A 17864-nucleotide genomic window follows, 5' to 3' on the forward strand; every position below is an offset into this window, starting at 1 on the left:
ATCTACCTCTGACAAGGAAGTGTAGTGTCACGAAAAAAAAAAAGGTCTTTAGTGGAACAACACAGCAGAACAAAGCCCTCAGCAGGACAAAGTGATCTCAAACCTTGCTCTGTACAAATGCATTAGTGCAGACTGATAACAAACTCCTCCTGTGGATTTCAGTCATTTACGCACAAGCAAACTGTCAATCAGCTTTACTGGTGAATGAAAAAACTATGCACATGAAAACTGTGTCATTTTATTGAAGCCTTGGAGCTGAAAATAAATCAATAAAACAATACTTTACAGAATATAGAGTTAAACAACAGTGTTGAATATCACAAGATATTCATCACTTCACCTTTGACCACATGACATGTATAGAGCTTTAACATTATGTCAATATTTGTAAGAATGTGCACTATCTGTCTGTTCCCAGACGGTCAAAATGCAGAGTCCTGTGATCTGGACAGTTAGTGCAGGTCAGCGTAGTGGGAGCCCACGTCGCTCTGAGGAACAATCTAGACTGAAGGGGTTTAGGTAAGCAGCAGGGCAGCCAGCACACTGCATGCACCTGGGGTTTCTGGGAGAGCAGGGAGACGGCAGTTAGATCAGTTACAGCTTCACCTGTCAGATATCTGCATTTACAACAGAATCACATTGTCTCTTCAATAGGATGTGAATTTTGAGTGTCAGAACTATATGTAGTGATTTTAACACCAACATGTTCCATTACCTCATAATAAAACAGCTGATGATGACCTGAAGTAATATGATGTTGAGCCATAAGTTCTATATCCTTCAGTGTTTCGGTCTTTCTCCATTTGGCTCTGCGGTTCTGAAACCAAATCTGACAGACAACAGCAAAAAAGGAAACAAATGAAAAAGCAGAATAAATACATAAACCTAGTCAGGAGGCAGAATCAAGAAAGATTCAGACTAACATCTACAGTAGAGTATATATACTCTACTCTACTCTACTCTACTCTACTCTACTCTACTCTACTCTACTATATGCTTTGCTATGTTATACTATACTACTATACAACACTATGCTATACTTAGTATAGTATAGTATAGTATAGTATAGTATAGTATAGTATAGTATAGTATGCTTAGTATAGTATAGTGTAGTACAGTATAGTATATTATAATAGTATAGTACGGTACGGTATACTATACTATACTAAACTCTACTATACTATACTTAGTATAGTGTAGTGTAGTACGGTATACTATATTATAATAGTACAGTATGGTATGCTATACTATACTATACTATACTATACTAAACTCTACTATACTATACTATATTTAGTATAGTATAGTGTAGTGTAGTGTAGTATAGTATAGTATAGTATAGTGCAGTATAATATGCTGTAGTATAATATAGTATAGTGTAGTATAGTATAGTATAGTATGCTATACTATACTACTATGCAATACTATATTATACTTAATATAGTATAGTATAGCATTGTATTACTATAATGTAGTATACTATACTTTACTATGTTATTCTATTCTATTCAATACTATACTATACTATACCATAGTATTCTACTCTATTCTACATTATATTACACTATACTATGCTATGCTATGCTACAGAATTCTATTCTATTCAATTCTATACTATACTATACTATACTATACTATACTATACTATACTATACTATACTATACTATACTGAAAAACTATAATATTCAACGCAATCCCAAAAAAAATCCACAAGGAAAACATGCTTCTAAAGATACATTTATGATATACAGTATAAGTGGTATATAATACATAACTGAGTGCCAAAGTATGATACAAACCAATTTATGATTCTAGGAAAAATAAGTAATTGATCAATGATTGACCAATCAGTTAAATCCTGCATTGTTTCATTCATCATTTGTAATGCCCTTCATAAGAAGACGTCCAAAGATCAAGGCTGAATGTGTGACTCCTGGAACAGTTAGACTCAACATTTAACTTCCAGACCTAAATACCTACATGAAGACACTGAGAAGCTGCTGTGTGTTGACTTGAGCAGAACTAGTTATACAGGAATAAAGTAATTATTTGAATATGCTGATAGACTTTATTGCGTGACTTTATTTGATTATTGCCACATTTTTTATTGGAATATTCTCAACACTTGTATGGATATTGTATATTGTTGCAAAAAGTAACGCCATCTGTGAATTGGCTTAAGGGTCTGGTTTAAACCAGCCCTAAATGTAAAGTGTCATGAGATACCTTGTGTTATGATGTGATGTTATATCCCCCTGAGACCCAGGAAAGTGAAAGTTTTAGCTTTTTTACATTAAACAATTGTCTTGATTGGAAACTGCATAATACAACAATTTTTACAGATACAATTACTACAATATTTTTATTTATTTATTTATTTATTTTTAATAGAATGTACTACACAATGGCAATAAAGATTTTCTATTCTATTCTATTCTATTCTATTCTATTCTATTCTATTCTATTCTATTCTATTCTATTCTAGTAAAAACCTAAAATACACAGCAGACATTATATAGTAGTCATACTAAATCAGCCTCATACAGTCGTGCAAAAAATTATTAGACCATCAAAAGTCATCAAAAACAATGGTTATGCAATCAAGTCCTAACTCCTGTGTGTATCATGTGACTAAAACAGACAAAAGAAAACATGGAATGCCTAACAGCGCTGTTTTTGTCAGTACAATGCCATAGATATTGATGTAAGAACTGAAGTGATTTTGGTTATTATCAAGAAAACCATGGAAAATGGATAGATATCAGCTCTGAAATTAAACTCCTATGAGCTATTTTTATTTTTATCATTATATTAGTCCAAACAAATGTACCTTTAGTTGTACCAGGCATTAAAATGAACAAGAAATTGAAGAAAACAAGGGTGGTCTAGTAATTTTTTCCCCGACTGTATGTAAGACAGTAGCTTACCTGTATTCTGCTCTCAGTGAGGTGCAGCCGAGAAGCTAACTGGTCTCTGCTGTTTACGTCTGGGTAGTGCATCTGCTGGAAAACCTTCTCCATCTCCTCCACCTGGAACGGCGTAAAAGTCACCCTCGTTTGCCTCTTCTTCCTCTGGCCTGTAACCCAGGGAGCGTCAGGGTGTCACTTTTCATTACACTTTTCATTTTCTTTTTTTTTTGTGTTTAGCGGCTGTTTTATCAGTGATATAGATATTTTAAACAGGTTATTAGCGACAGTTTGCTATCTTTTTTTAAAAAATTTATTTATGTATTTATTTATTTATGTATTTATTTATTTTTTAAACACTTTTCATTATCAAGCACACACACTGTACATCTAAAATATACAGATCTCATTATTATTATTACTATTATTATTATTATTATTATTATTATTTCAATACTCACTTCTGTCTCCTGTTAGACTTTTTTTTTTAAATGATCACTAATTCTGTTATTCTTATTCTTATTCTTATTATTTCAATACTAATTTCTGTCCTCATTTAGCCTCAGTTAAGTTTTCATAGACACATATTCCAGTTAGACTTTCTTTTATTACTAATTCTATTCTTATTCTTATTCTTATTATTTCAATACTCACTTCTGTTATTTGGAGACTCCTCATTTAGCCTCAGTTGTGAAGTTTCAATAGACAAATATTCCAGTTAGACTTTTTTTTTATTACTAATTCTATTATTATTATTATTATTATTATTATTATTATTATTATTATTGTTTTTGTTTTGTTTTTTATTTCAATACTCACTTCTGTCATTTGGAGACTCCTCATGTAGCCTCAGTTGTGAAGTTTTTATAGACACATATTCCAGGTAGACTTATTTGATATTACTAATTCTATTATTATTATTATTATTATTATTATTATTATTATTATTATTATTATTATTATTATTATTGTTTTGTTTTTTATTTCAATACTCACTTCTGTCATTTGGAGACTCCTCATCTAGCCTCAGTTGTGAACTTTCTATAGACACATATTCCAGTTACTTTTTTTTTTTTTTTTTTTTTTACAGTGTTTCAGACTCATATCTTCATGTCATTCCAACACCATTACCTGCACATGAAAGCTGCTCAGATATTGGGTTGTTCTCCTTGATCACGCTCCAGTCACAATCGACTCTTCTCTCCTCTCTGACACATGTGGGTCTCCTCAGAATTTCCTCAATGGAATGGGATAATTTTTTACACGGTTGAGGTTCTCTGTCTTGACCTATGCAAGGCTCCTTCTCTGAATCTCCTCTTGTCCACATGTCCAAAAGCTTGTCCCCTGCCATCATCAGAAGTCCCTCAGCAGAAGACAGAAAATAGAAATAGAAGGTTGGATATTTCCCAGCCTCCCTTCGGAAACACCTACCAGGTAATAAAACTGGTGCCTTCTGACTTGGCTCTGGTGTGTGTTTGCTCTGTTCCCTCTGTTTGACCTGCATCACATGGAGATTACAGAGGAGGAGCAACTGTCAACGTTTAACAGCGTTCTTCTAAGAAAACTCAGAAGTGTCATAAATGTTTACATGTGCGTTACGGAACTGCTCATGGAAGACGTTGACATTCTAAGTCAGGGGTGTCAAACTCATTTTAGTTCAGGGGCCACAGTCCGTGCGTTTACATGACAGCTTTTATTCCTGGTTTAAACTGATTAAAGGTTAGATCCTATTTCAGATGCCCAGGTAAACAACTTATTCCAGTTGAAAAAGAAAAGTTGGGATTAAATTTAAACCTGATTAAAGTCACTGGTTTAACCTGTTCAACCCTGACCATATTTTCAGGGGAAAAACGCCTAAAAAGACATACCCAAAGTAAATGAAGAATTACTTCACAATAATAAGGTTCATATGGATGTTCTTGGTGTCTATGGACATTTAGAGACCTCACAGAATCTATTCCCATTGTCTAAAATATTGTATCTATTACTAAGCCTGAGTAAACTGTAACAAACTAAAAGAGAAATTGAATTTTTTTTTTCCTCGCCTGTTTTGTTTTTTGGCTGGATTGACGATGATATGCATAAATTAATAGTTTGTGTCGGAGATTTTTAATAGCGTATATTTCACCCCACAAAGATTAAAAATCATGTTTGAACATTAAAGTTTGCACTAAAATACACTTTTGATGTACTTTTATTAACATTAGGGTCTAAACTTTGAGCAATAGTTGAAAAAAACAGTCATTGTCCTGATTTATTATATTTTTATAGTAGATGAATATTAATATAATTTTTTCGGCCCATGGGCAGGCCGATCGGGCTTTTGAATTGGTCTAAATTATTCCTCGGACATGTAAACCCTTTATTCCATTTGGACTTTATTCCTTCCATTCTGCACATGCTCGTTGTCGTGTCCTGTCGCGATGACGCACACATTCTGCGCTGGCGGAAGAATATGCGATGCAGTCTAGTCAACCCAGACCGTTCCAGTGGGCTATTCTGATGGGATCTACCAGCCTGGAAAACCCTGAAAGAAGAGTTCATCACCTGTTTTTTATTCATTCATTTGTCATGCACTAATGAGTTCCATAAGTGGGTAAAACAGTTTGTACTGCAGTGCACCGATTGGCTTGTTCTCGCAGCCCTTCCGTTAGCTTAGCTTAGCCTAGCTTAGCATAATCGCTTCATTCCTGTGGTCAGACGTAGCCAGGCTTTTATAGGTGATTTGTAGTATTTTATGAGTGATTTTGTGAAATTCAGTTCTCCCTAATCATTACTTTAGTCCGGTGGGGTCAATATGATCACAAATTGAGGCTCAAATCATGGCGATGTGACTTACTGCAGTAAGAAAATCTTGGGAAATAAAAACTAATGCAAAGCTAAAACGGTAAAGCAAAGCTAATTTAGCGCATGCATCCCTTCCAACAAAAAGATTTTCCAACTTCCATTAACACAACAGTCCCAAGATTGTATGAGTGCAGTAAGTCGTGGATCTAAAGAAATAATTAGGGAGAATCGGATTTCACAAAATCACTTACAAAAGACAACAAATCACCTTTAAAAAACTGGCTACGTGTGACCATGGAAATGCAGTGACTATGCTAAGCTAAGCTAACAGAAGGGCTGCGAGAACCGAATAAACGTTTCTCATGTAAACCTTTATTCAGGTTTCACATTTCCATGTAAACTGAAGAGAAAGTACTTTACTTCCGCATTAATTTCTTCTGGAAAAACAAATCGGATTTAAAAATCATCATGTAACAGTACCCATTCACCCCAGTATGATCTCAAGTGGGCCAGAACCAGTAAAATAACACCAGTGAAAACATAAAATTACATTATGATAATGTTTACATCTACAATGTTTCCTTAAAATCTGAATAACATGAACAACTTGAAATGTCTTAAGAAAAACAAGTGCAATTTTAACAATATTTTGCTTTAGTTTATCAGTTTATCATTTACACAAATGTGCATTACAACTTATATCACAGTTACAAATACATAAAACATTTAGTATCAGGCAGAATATTGGTAAAATTGCGTATACTTCTCTTAAGACATTTCAGGTTGTTCATATTTGTTCAGGTTATTCACATTTTTTGCAAAAGGATAGTTGATTTACCCTTTCATGCATGAATTATGAGAACATTAATCAAGATTTTTTTCTTTATTTCTCTTTGGGAATTAAACAAACAATGCAATTATCAATATTATTTTTTTTATGAAGTTATTTTTCATGGAGTTGCAAAAATGTCCACCAAGCTGGACACCATGTGTTTAATTTTTGAAGCAAAAAAACATGTATTTACTGATATACTGTGTGAAAACTGTCAAATAAAAATATTAAATGCTGCTAATTTGATGCTTTCTCACATTTTAACATACACTACAAACAAAAAGTTATGGATATTTTAAATTTTTGGCCTATTTTTTTTTTCAGTCGGGATTCTTGCACAATGCTTTTTACTTTTTTGTGTGTGAACTGAATTGAAACACTTTTTTTTTTTTTTTATGACCAGACATAGTATTATTTACAAATGGCAAAAATGACCAAAAAAATGACAAAAAAAAAAAAAAAAAGAAATATCCTTAACTTTTTGTTTGTAGTGTACTCTAATACTACCCAGATAGCAATTACCTTTGGGCCGGATCCGCATGAAAGCCTTTACATCCGTTTCTAGCTCACATCCGTTTTCTGACTTTGGACCAAATCTGCATTGGATCCGTCTTCCAGCTCTCTCTAGCAGTTCTGGAGTTGTGCTGGCTTACGGATTCGGCCCAGAACAGTCTCCCATCACACAACCAAGACTGATTTTCAAAGTAGTAATACTGATCTGGACCAGAATCGTAATACGAATCTGGACCAGAGTCGTAATACAAATCTGGGCCAGCATGATTCTCGTGTATATTCTAGATGTGATTGAACGGAACTGGGCCAGAGCCGGACCATTAGAAGATCCGTTTGGCGGAGCAGTATCTGTTTTGGCCCGATGTGCATTTGGACACCAGGCCAGATCCACCAAACGGTTTCGGGCGATTCTGTTCCAGATCCGTCCCAGTATCTCTTTGCCATCTGGGGAATCACAGTAAAACTTTAAAGCCCATGTTAGTTCAATATGTAAAGTGTTCAGATGCACATCTGTGGCCACTGCGCCTCATTTGACTTTTACACATAATTTTTAAAGGCTCTGCTGACTACTCAAATGAAATATTCTATTAAGATGAAAAGCACAAAGGCTATAGAAAAGTATTGTATTTTCCTTTGTCGGACTGGGGTGGGGTTGGTCAGCGAACGGACGGGGGCGGGGGGGGGGACCAGTCAGCTGTCACCCCTCCATCATCATCATCATTAGCTGGATCTGATGTATCTGTTTGAGCCGCTCCAACCCGACCCCAAATAAAGTGACATTTTCTTAACCCACCCCAGCCCCACCCACGGGTCCCACAGGTTACCCCCATCAATGATCTGGGATCTGTGATCAGTGATGATCTATAATGACAACCCTTGGAAGTAACTCAATGGAAATGTGACATTCCTGCCAGTCCACTGAAATGCCGTTTGACGGAACTCAGCCGAAAGCGCCGAAACTGTGTGAGAGCGGGATTTGGTTCCGTCTCAGGACAGGTACACGGACCTGGCCCACATCAGTGTTACAGGTTTACGCCAGAAGCGCCGGAATTTAATGGAATGGAACAAATAAAAAAAAAATCACGGGGGTGTATGTCCTCTGATATGTCTGAACCTTTTGGAATTAACAATAGTAAATAAATACATTTAAATATAAAAAGTGTCATAATTGAATAATTAATTATAAGTAATCATATTTTTGAATAAAGGGAAAAGAAAAAAAAAAAAAAATCTATTAGTTGTTTCATTAAGTCTAACCCCATTCAGTGAAGTTGACTGGTCCAGTTTGTCCAGCTCCACTGTCATCCGGATGCAGATGTATGGACACACTCCACATTACAGGTGAGTACTCTGATTTTTTGTTCTGATTTGCAGTATTTGGTTCAAAGTATGTCAAACTAGTATGATGATTGGTGTAACAGTTTTTCCAAACATAACTCTGTTCACCTCAGTCAGTTGTATGTCTGTTTTAATAGAATAGTCGGTTGTTACAGTCTGGAAAGGGGAAAGCTGCCGTGACTGTGTCTGATGAAAAATAATGATTAAATAATGTAAATAAATTGAATAATGATTGAAAATAAAAATCATAGTAATGTTGTGTAGTGAGTTTTGAGGCGCATATGGATGCCAAATGCTAGTTAAGAGGTGAACGTCAGTCACACATTACACGGTAATGTAGTGACCAAACTATTAGCATCCGTTATATTAGCTAACATGCTATGCTAAGCTATATGATGGTCATATAACAGGGCTGCAGACGAACAGTCTAAAACTGTGAAAGTAAAAAAAAAAAAAAAAAAAAAAGCTTAAGATGGATTAATGTCTGAAAACTATGATCAATCGTCACCAAATTTTGTGTGAACATATCTAATCATGTCAACTCTCACCTCTCCTAAAATCAAAACAAAAACCCTAATATTATGGATGTTGTCCCGTTAACCTTTATCAGGTGCACATTAGAGAAAAAGCTTAAAGTAGTTTCATGTCAGAAAACAGCAGCGGATCAACAGATTAGAGGTGGACTTGTTCTTATTCTATTCTATTTTTAAAGGTTACTTATCATTACCATTTATTAGATGGATTTTTCATTTTTCATATTTTAGAGACACGCACACACACACACACACAGACACAGACAAACAGACAGACAATTTATTAAATAAATTTGTTGATGATTGATCGCAGTTTTTGGACATTAAGGGCCAGATCTACGAAGATCATAATTTGCATTTAGTAATTTGCTTGCACAGTTTTGTGTGTGGGGCTGGACCGCGGTTTGAGGGTGATTTACAAAGATTGTGCAAATAACAACAGGTGCAAAGTCTTGCAGACCACCCTATTTAAATGAGGGTTTTGTGTACGCTACTGGAGACAATACGCTGTAGAAACTGCTGTGGGATACACCAGCACTAATGGTAACAGTGCGCTGAATGATCCAGATGCATGGAAATGTAACGTTGGAGGAGTCTAGTCATAGAAGGTATTGCATGACTCATTCATTCACTCATTTTTCATTTTAAAGGTGTGTGTGTGTAGGGGAGGGTAAGGGGTTTGGATTGAATATACTGTATTTACATTTTCTCCTCCCAGCACATGCACAATTGCGTGTCAACGCCCCATATTACATATTCATTCAATCTATTCTGTCATTTATGCACTCTTCCCACTGTCACATACTCACAGGCGGCTATGGGCTTACCTAAAAAATTATTTGAAAAAATATTCACTCTGTTTGTGTCTATTTTACATTATAGGTACTGTGAGAAAATGCGGCTCCACCAGATCCGCCACCAGTGGAGTCAGCAGCTGCAAGATGGTTTGGATGGAGCGGGCATCAGGAGAGGGAGAGAGGCGTCAACGCTGAGCCAGGCATTAAGTTTTTGTTTTCGGGCTTTTCCAGTCAGTTTGACAGTCAGTTCAGTTTTTGTCGTAATTTACTGTGTTCTATCAGTTGTTTAAATTTTTTCATACATGTTTGTTAATATGGCCTAGCGTTAAATAAAACTGTTTCATCTATATGCATTGGTTCTTGATTGAAGATCTAGTTGTACAGACAAACACGACTCAGACTAAAAAGTAAGCCATGTTAAACAGATACATAGACTACATCCTTGATTCAGCTTCAAACATTCATTTGCGTGTAGATATTTTTGGTCTTAATTTTTCCACAGTCAGGTATTAGCCCCTGCAAATTCATGACCTGTCTAGACTGGTCTGATCTTGGTATTTTACATATAGCCTAAACAAGGACTACAGCATTAGGCCAGTTAATGATGATAGTTATAGTAATAATAACAACAACAAAAGCAATAATAATGCCATACATAATTCAGAGAGCAAAGAGATGCTGGTGTAAGCAATGTTTCTGTGCTGCCGATTTATAGAATGATTTATTCATGAGGACTGACAGGATGTAATACAGAGTGCTTTTATTGTGAAGGCAGGAAGTGTGCTTTGTGTGTAAAAACGTAGGTTGTTCATGCTGGTGTTGAAGACAGTGTTGTGAAGAAATAAAGTGCCTCCAAAGTTAAAACTGTCATCCTTTTTACACATCATGCCGTCAGGGCTCATCTTCCACACGCTCGGTTACGCTGGGATGGATCTAGAACAGAATCGCACCCCGACACGGCCTGAAACCGTTTGGCGGATCTGGCCCAGTGTCCAAACGCACATCTGGACAAAACAGGTACTGTTCCGCAAAACAGATCTTCTACAGGGCTAACGGGTCTGGCACCGATCTGGCAAACGGGTCTGAAACGCATCTGGAATGCGGGAGACTCCGGCACAACGGAGCTGGGCCAGAACCGGGCAGGTTCTGTACAAGATCTGTTTCGCGGAGCAGTACCAGTTTTGGCCCGATGTGCGTTTGGACACTGGGCCAGATCCGCCAAACGGCTTCGGGCCGTGTCGGGGTGCGATTCTGTTCCAGGTCCGGCCCAGTATCTCTTTTTGCTATTTGGGACGGAGCTGGGCCAGAGTCGGGCCGCTTCTGTACAAGATCCGTTTCGCGGAGCCGTACCAATTTTGGCCCGTTGTGCGTTTGGACACTGGGCCAGATCCGCCAAACGGTTCCGGGCCGACTCGGTCAGCGATTCAGTTCCAGATCCGGCCCAGTGTCTCTTTGCTATCTGGGTAGTCATTACTCACTTCATGGACATACGAGGGCTGTTCAATAAGTTCATGGTCTCACCCAGAAATACTGGTTGTTATAATACAGGATGTTACATTCTTTCATGATGGGATAGTGATGCTTGAACATCAATGGACCAAGTACATTGCTGTAAATGGAGATTATGTTGAAAAATAAAATATAAATTATCAGTCTGTGTTGTTCTGTTCTGGGTGAGGCCATGAACTTATTGAACGGCCCTCGTAATATGCCAAAAAAAAAACAAAACAACTTTTTGTTGTCTATTACAGTCTAATAACAATAACAAAGAATTGATTTACACTCAAACATGTTAGATTAAGTTTATCAAGAACAGCGAAGTTACAGTAACGTTTTCAATGTCAGTGTATAGGATGATGCATGAGCGTCCAATGGTTGTCTTATATGGAACTAAAACAACAAATCCATGAATATACAAGAGAGCAGCTGTAGAATAACTGTCCACTGTAGTGACCACTATGCATGAAAGGGTTAATGTAAATGTTTTCATGTAATTTTACTTTTTTTCCACTAAAACAAAGATAAAATCTGCAGTTTTCATTATTTATAGGTTATTGCGATGATAATATTATACTGGTTTGACCCAAGTGAGATTTAATTGTTCTGTATGTGGAACCTGAATTAAAGTGATTTTTACACCATTGATTGTCAATATCATCAGTGGAATTCATCCCACAGGCCAGACTGGACCCTTTGGCGGCCAGATTTGGCCCCTGGGCCGCATGGTTGATGTCTGTGTTCTAAGTCCTGTAAGAACACCGAGCATAAAACCTTATCACTCTTTCACACTCATTGTTTAATAAAACTTCTGCATCTTCTTCCAGATTTTATAGATTTAACATATTATTATTATATAATAGATGTAAATCCAGGCCTCAGTGACTCATCTGTGGTTGTGTAGTTTGACTGAAACCTGGTTGACAGTATTCAACTATAAAACGTTTTAATTGTTACTTCTCTTTCTTATCATCGGATTTATTGCTGAGGCTGTTCTTTATCAGTTTGGCCTCAGTATGACCCCTCACACTGGTTCACCTTAAAACACTGGGTGTACTGGTTAACGGTGACAAGAGAAAAGGCTTTTTGTGATGTTGTAAATATGTCTCCATCTAGTGGTTTTGGCTGCTCAGTGAATTTAGGTTTCCTGTAATCATAGAAGAAATGTGATCACTAGTGGAGGTCAAGGTTAGATAAAGATACAGATTTAGTCCCCAAATGGAAATTCATAAAATAACCAAATAAATAACCAATAAAATTCACCAAACTAAGATGTTGTAAAGGTTTTTGTTTTTATGTGTGAAAGTTTGTGTCTGTTACTATTTCATGTACTGCTGCCCGTCTTGGCCAGGAAAAAGAGATTTTTAATCTCAATGAGGTTTTCCTGGTTAAATAAAGGTAAATGCATACATACATACATACATACATACATACATAAATACATAAATAAATAAATAAATAAGACCACTAAGTATAGCTCAATAAAAATAACAAAAAAATTGATGCATATTCAAAATCACAAACAAACAAACAATGACTTAAAATTCTGACTATTTCCACATTATATTAATAATTTTTTCTGTTCTAATCAGTTCAGTTTTAATTGATAAATGTTGTAATAAATGTAATAAATGTTTAATTCAATGTAATAATGCAATTTTTCTGCTGATAATTTGCAGGCATTTCCTTTTGTCTGTGTTTGTATAGGTTTTTTTTTTATTAATTATATATGTCTGAAATAAAAGCCTCATTCACTAATCCATTTATTCATTCATTCAAAAAACTTGGGATGTTGTATGTAATGTAAATAAAAACAGAATGCAAATGTGTTGCAAAACCTATAAATCCATATTTCATTCACAACTTTTAAAAAAAAGTTGTTTGTTTATTTATTTATTTATTTATTTATTTATTTATTTATTTAATTCTTTTTAATTTTTTTTATTTAACAAATTCAATGTTTAAATTGAAAAAAATGCACTATACCATTTTGGGTGCTCTCAAAATGGTTTATTATTTTTATTTATTTTATTTTTATTTTATTTTATTTACTTTTTATTTTCTTTTAAAATGGTTTATAATTTTTAATTTCAAATTTAACAACACTTTTACAAAAGCATGGTACAGGCTCATGTTTACCACGGTGTAGCATCACCTCTTCTTTTACCAACAGTCCATAAACATCTGGGAGCTGCTGGATGGACATTTTTTCATTTTACTGTGATATAAAACTCCTGCTGTTCTGCTTCAGTCCTGGGTCATCTTAGTCATGTAGTCACATATTGTTCCCTTCAGTTGTTTCCCTTCTCCTCACAGAACGTTCTTCTGCTTCATTAAATGTTCCGTACCTGTGTGACCTTATCCTCTATGACCCAAACCTTGGTACAGATCTAGTGTGGATCCATCCCATATCTCATATCTCACTCATACAGATATAATGTCATTGATCCTCTAGTGCAGGGGTGTCAAACTCATTTTAGTTCAGTTCCACATACAGCCTAATACGATCTAAAGTGGGCCGGACCAGTAAAATAATATAAATAATAGGATAAGAACTTATAAATAATGTCAACTCCAAAGTTTTTTTCTCTGTTTTTGAGTGAAAAAAAGTCAAATTCCGTAATGAAAATGTTTACATCTGCGAACTGTACTTGAACATAACATGAACAACATTTGAAGAAAAATAAGTGCAATTTTAACAATATTACGCCTTAGTTTATCATTTATACATGTGCATCACAACTTACAGATCACAGTGGATCTACAAATACACGAAACATTTAGTAAGAGGCAGAATATTGTTAAAATTCCACATCTCTTAAGAAATTTCAGGTTATTCACATTTTTCGCGAAGGCTAGTCTATAATGTAAACATTTTTGTGTAATTTCACTTTTTTTTACACTTCAACAAAGAGAAAAATTTGTAGTTTTCATTATTTATAGGTATATGATTATATGATAGTATTTTACTGGTCTGACCCACTTGAGACTGAATTGGCCTAAAATGATTCGTAAAAGTAAAAACAAGGTTATACAATATACAAAAACAAACAGTTAATAAATGAGTACTTTACAACAATAACAGTGAGACATGTGAGAGACAAATGTGTTCATAAGAATTATTCATAAGTAGGAATGAAAGGGATCTTGTTGATTAGAAGTTCAACAAACTAAACCACAAAATAGGAAGAAAAATAAGGATTAGTTCTTGGACATGGCATTGATGTAAGAGATTTTTTTTTTTTTTTTTGTGAGGATCAATTTGATTTTGGAGCCTTCATAAATCATACATACAACATTCAATGCATATAAATGGACAAATGAATATGAACTAATAAATGAAGCTGTTTGTGCCTTAGATGAGACCAATAAATCACTGACCATCATGTGTCACCTGAGGCTCACTGTGGAGACCCGAGCCTGCACATGTAACATAAGTCAGTCAGTCTAGAGGAATGAAGAAAAAACAAAACCAGAGTGTGAACCTACTCTAATTCTGAACGCACCCAAGGCTGTGTTTTGTGTAAAGTTCACTGAGTCACAGGATCACTTCCCAACAAGCTGCTTCATTTAGGACAACACAGTCATAGTTGTTTTTTTTTTTGTTTGTTTGTTTTTTTTTTAATCTACCTGATCTTTTGCTTTAAATTTTTTCCCTCCATGTATGTCTTACAGGGGCATAGAATTGGGTAGGGACCCTAGGGACACGTCCCTACCAATATCCATCCACTACTGTGTAGTCACTATCAATCCAACCGCTGTCCGTTGTGTTTAGTCAATGATTATGGCACACAAAGGGTTAACAGTCGTCTCTGCTAGAAGTCCCGCCTCTAATGTAGATATCACTCTCCAAATGGCTCTTTGGTTTTGCTAACGTACATGTGATTGGCCGTCCCCGCTGTCACTCCATCTACTTGTAAAAGGAACCCGCTAGTTGGACCGCTAACATAAGTTTTCAGTGTGTTTGGCTTTTGTTCAGCCTGGGTCACATCAGCTAGATGGATTTGAATATCAGTGGTGTCAGTTACATGTACATTTGTACATGTGTGTGTTTGCGTGTGCGTGCGCCTATATGTGTGTGCTTCAGTGGCGGCTGCTCGTCTTTCAGACAGGGGAAGCTCATTGTCGGCTTACATCAAAAAAAATTAACAAGTTATTTAAACATACATTCGGTCCTCTGTTCCTTTTTAAGAAAATGGTCAGTGACCTTATCGCACCAAGTAGGCGTCTTTTCCAGGGACTGGACCAGTGTCCTGTCAATGCCCAGCAGAGCTAGGCTGCTTAGACGGCCTTGGCCCATTGTGTTGTGGGTGTAAGACTTCAGCCTTTTTAAACAAGAGAAGCTCCTTTCACTCAGACCTAGCCGACAGTATGAGTGATTTAACTATCTACAAAACGATATTAAACTCGAACAAGAAATGATTAAATTATGTAACTGAAACAAGAAAATGCTGAAATTATGTTAAATTGAAATAAGGAAGTACAATGAGTGTGTTTTATTTACAGTGCAAGAAATGAACAAGTAATTTCGTAGTGGTTTCTCTCTTCATTTCACAACAGAATGTGCGACGGTATTAAACTGAACTGTGTCAGTGAAGGAGTAGATCTCAAAATAGCTGTCAATCAAACAGGATTCAGCCTTTCGACTGATCATCCGTGCTCATTGCACGTGGGATTCTGGCGTCCTGCCCGGCCGAGCTCCGCCCACAGCTCCATTCACCCCCAGAGACGCCCGGCGTCCGGGGGCGGGACAACATCGTGGCATTTACCCAATTACTGTCCAGTTTTGAGGCAATGAAAAAAACTGTTCCACTCAGTCCCATTGAAGCCCATAGACGCCCGGTGTCTACGAGCAAATGCACTGAGCAGAGATTGAATGAGAAAACAGCGCAACAGGAATGTACAGGGTGGGGAAGCAAAATTTACAATATTTTGAGGCAGGGATTGAAAGACAGTGTATGACCAATTAGTTTATTGAAAGTCATGAGAATTTATTTGCCACAAGAAAATTGACATAATAGAAAATGTTTTTATTCTATGTGTCCTCCTTCTTTCTCAATAACTGCCTTCACACGCTTCCTGAAACTTGCACAAGTGTTCCTCAAATATTCGGGTGACAACTTCTCCCATTCTTCTTTAATAGTATCTTCCAGACTTTCTCGTAATAGTTTTGCTCATAGTCATTCTCTTCTTTCCATTATAAACAGTCTTTATGGACACTCCAACTATTTTTGAAATCTCCTTTGGTGTGACGAGTGCATTCAGCAAATCACACACTCTTTGACGTTTGCTTTCCTGATTACTCATATGGGCAAAAGTTTCTGAAAAGGTATGAATAATAGTGTTAGGTATGATTATGACATCAATATATGTTTGGTTTCAAAACAACTGACGTAGTGCCTGCTGAGAAAAAACAACTAAATGTTCATTGTAAATTTTGCCTCCCCACCCTGTATGAGAAGTGAACAACGTCGAGTCTGTTGGTTTGTGATAAAGCTGATTCTGAACGAACTCGTCTGTGAGATGAACGTGTTCTAACACATTTGTAGTCAATGAAATGCCAACACAACCGAACAGATTTAACCATTTAATTTTCATAATTTTAGGGGAAGCCGGGCTTCCCTTGCAGTCTATGAGAAATCACCACTGGTGTGCTCGGTAATTAGGATGTAAAGGACGTCAAAGAAAAGAAAATTGGTCATAAGACACTTCTATAGGAGTCAAAGTGTAAGTTAGTTCAAAGGTATAGAACTGTAGAGGCTCAACACCGATATTGAATGAAAGACACTATTTAATACCAAACAGAAACACTTTTAAAAGTTACTTTACTTATTATTTTAATGCATTTCTATGGAAGAGCAACTGTATAAAAACACACATAAAGAAAATTTGTGGGGAAAATACAATAAAACCTCAGATTCTAGATGTGATTTTATCCATATTTTTGGGAATAAATCACATTTAATAATAGAAACTAAAAGCCTTTTTGCTCAGGCAATAACTGTACCATCAAACTGTATGATCACTGTATCCAGAATCTGTTCGTATGTCATGCATCAGCATATTTATGTCAGGCAACACACAGTAGAGAGGAGGGAGGAGGTAGAGGAGGAGGGGCTGAAAATTCACAGGTGAGGTTAAAAAATGATGGATAGGTTAGTCATGAGAATAAAATTGCAGAATGCATTAAATTCTTGTATTCGCTTTAGATATTCAGATATGCATTATAAACATTATAAATTACAGAACTTTTTTCTGACTATGATTGTTTGCTTGTTTGATCAGCTCTGCATGACATGAAATCATGATTGCAAATGCAAAAAAAAATCAACTTTCAGGAGTGCTGCTTTGGAGCACTTTAGTGTCCACACCAGTGTCAGAGTCAAACCTACTCCTTTGATGTCTTATGTGTAGTTGAAAACAGATAAGTATAGTCCAGTTACGTTGTGGAAATGTCATTGTTTGCCGGTGAAGAACAGAAATGAGACTTCTGTTGAGTATTGTATGTTAGGTTGGTTTATTTGCTGCAGCCAGGAACAGTTCAAACAGAGGAGTGGTCTGCCCAAGTCTTCAAGGAGGAAGTGTGTCTGGGTGGTTTTTGTACGGTTTGGAGTGTTGAGTGGTGCAAGTGGGACAGCTAAGTTTATGTGTATGTAACCT

General features: G+C 36.2%; 1 protein-coding gene across 1 annotated transcript; it reads right to left on the reverse strand.

Moving 5' to 3' along the window:
- Positions 1-248: 248 nt before the first annotated feature.
- LOC115421010 (homeobox protein MSX-1-like) lies at positions 249-8344 on the reverse strand. The gene is made up of 6 exons (XM_030136660.1): positions 8297-8344; positions 4039-4405; positions 3904-3948; positions 2929-3077; positions 716-829; positions 249-562 (listed from the first exon to the last, which is right to left on the reverse strand). The coding sequence occupies exons 1-6, from the start codon at positions 8342-8344 to the stop codon at positions 401-403; spliced, it is 885 nt and encodes a 294-aa protein (XP_029992520.1). The 3' UTR covers positions 249-400.
- Positions 8345-17864: the final 9520 nt, after the last annotated feature.

Source organism: Sphaeramia orbicularis, chromosome 6 (genome assembly GCF_902148855.1).
Source record: "Sphaeramia orbicularis chromosome 6, fSphaOr1.1, whole genome shotgun sequence".
Classification (NCBI taxonomy): domain Eukaryota; kingdom Metazoa; phylum Chordata; class Actinopteri; order Kurtiformes; family Apogonidae; genus Sphaeramia; species Sphaeramia orbicularis.

Excerpts from the sequence above, each read along its gene's own strand:
- LOC115421010 (XM_030136660.1), bottom strand. The coding sequence starts at position 8,344 with ATGACAGTGGAGCTGGACAAACTGGACCAGTCAACTTCACTGAATGGG. Across the intron at positions 830-2,928 it reads TCACTGAGAGCAGAATACAG|ATTTGGTTTCAGAACCGCAG; the intron begins GTAAGCTACTGT and ends GTTGTCTGTCAG. Across the intron at positions 563-715 it reads ATCAGCTGTTTTATTATGAG|AAACCCCAGGTGCATGCAGT; the intron begins GTAATGGAACAT and ends CTGCTCTCCCAG.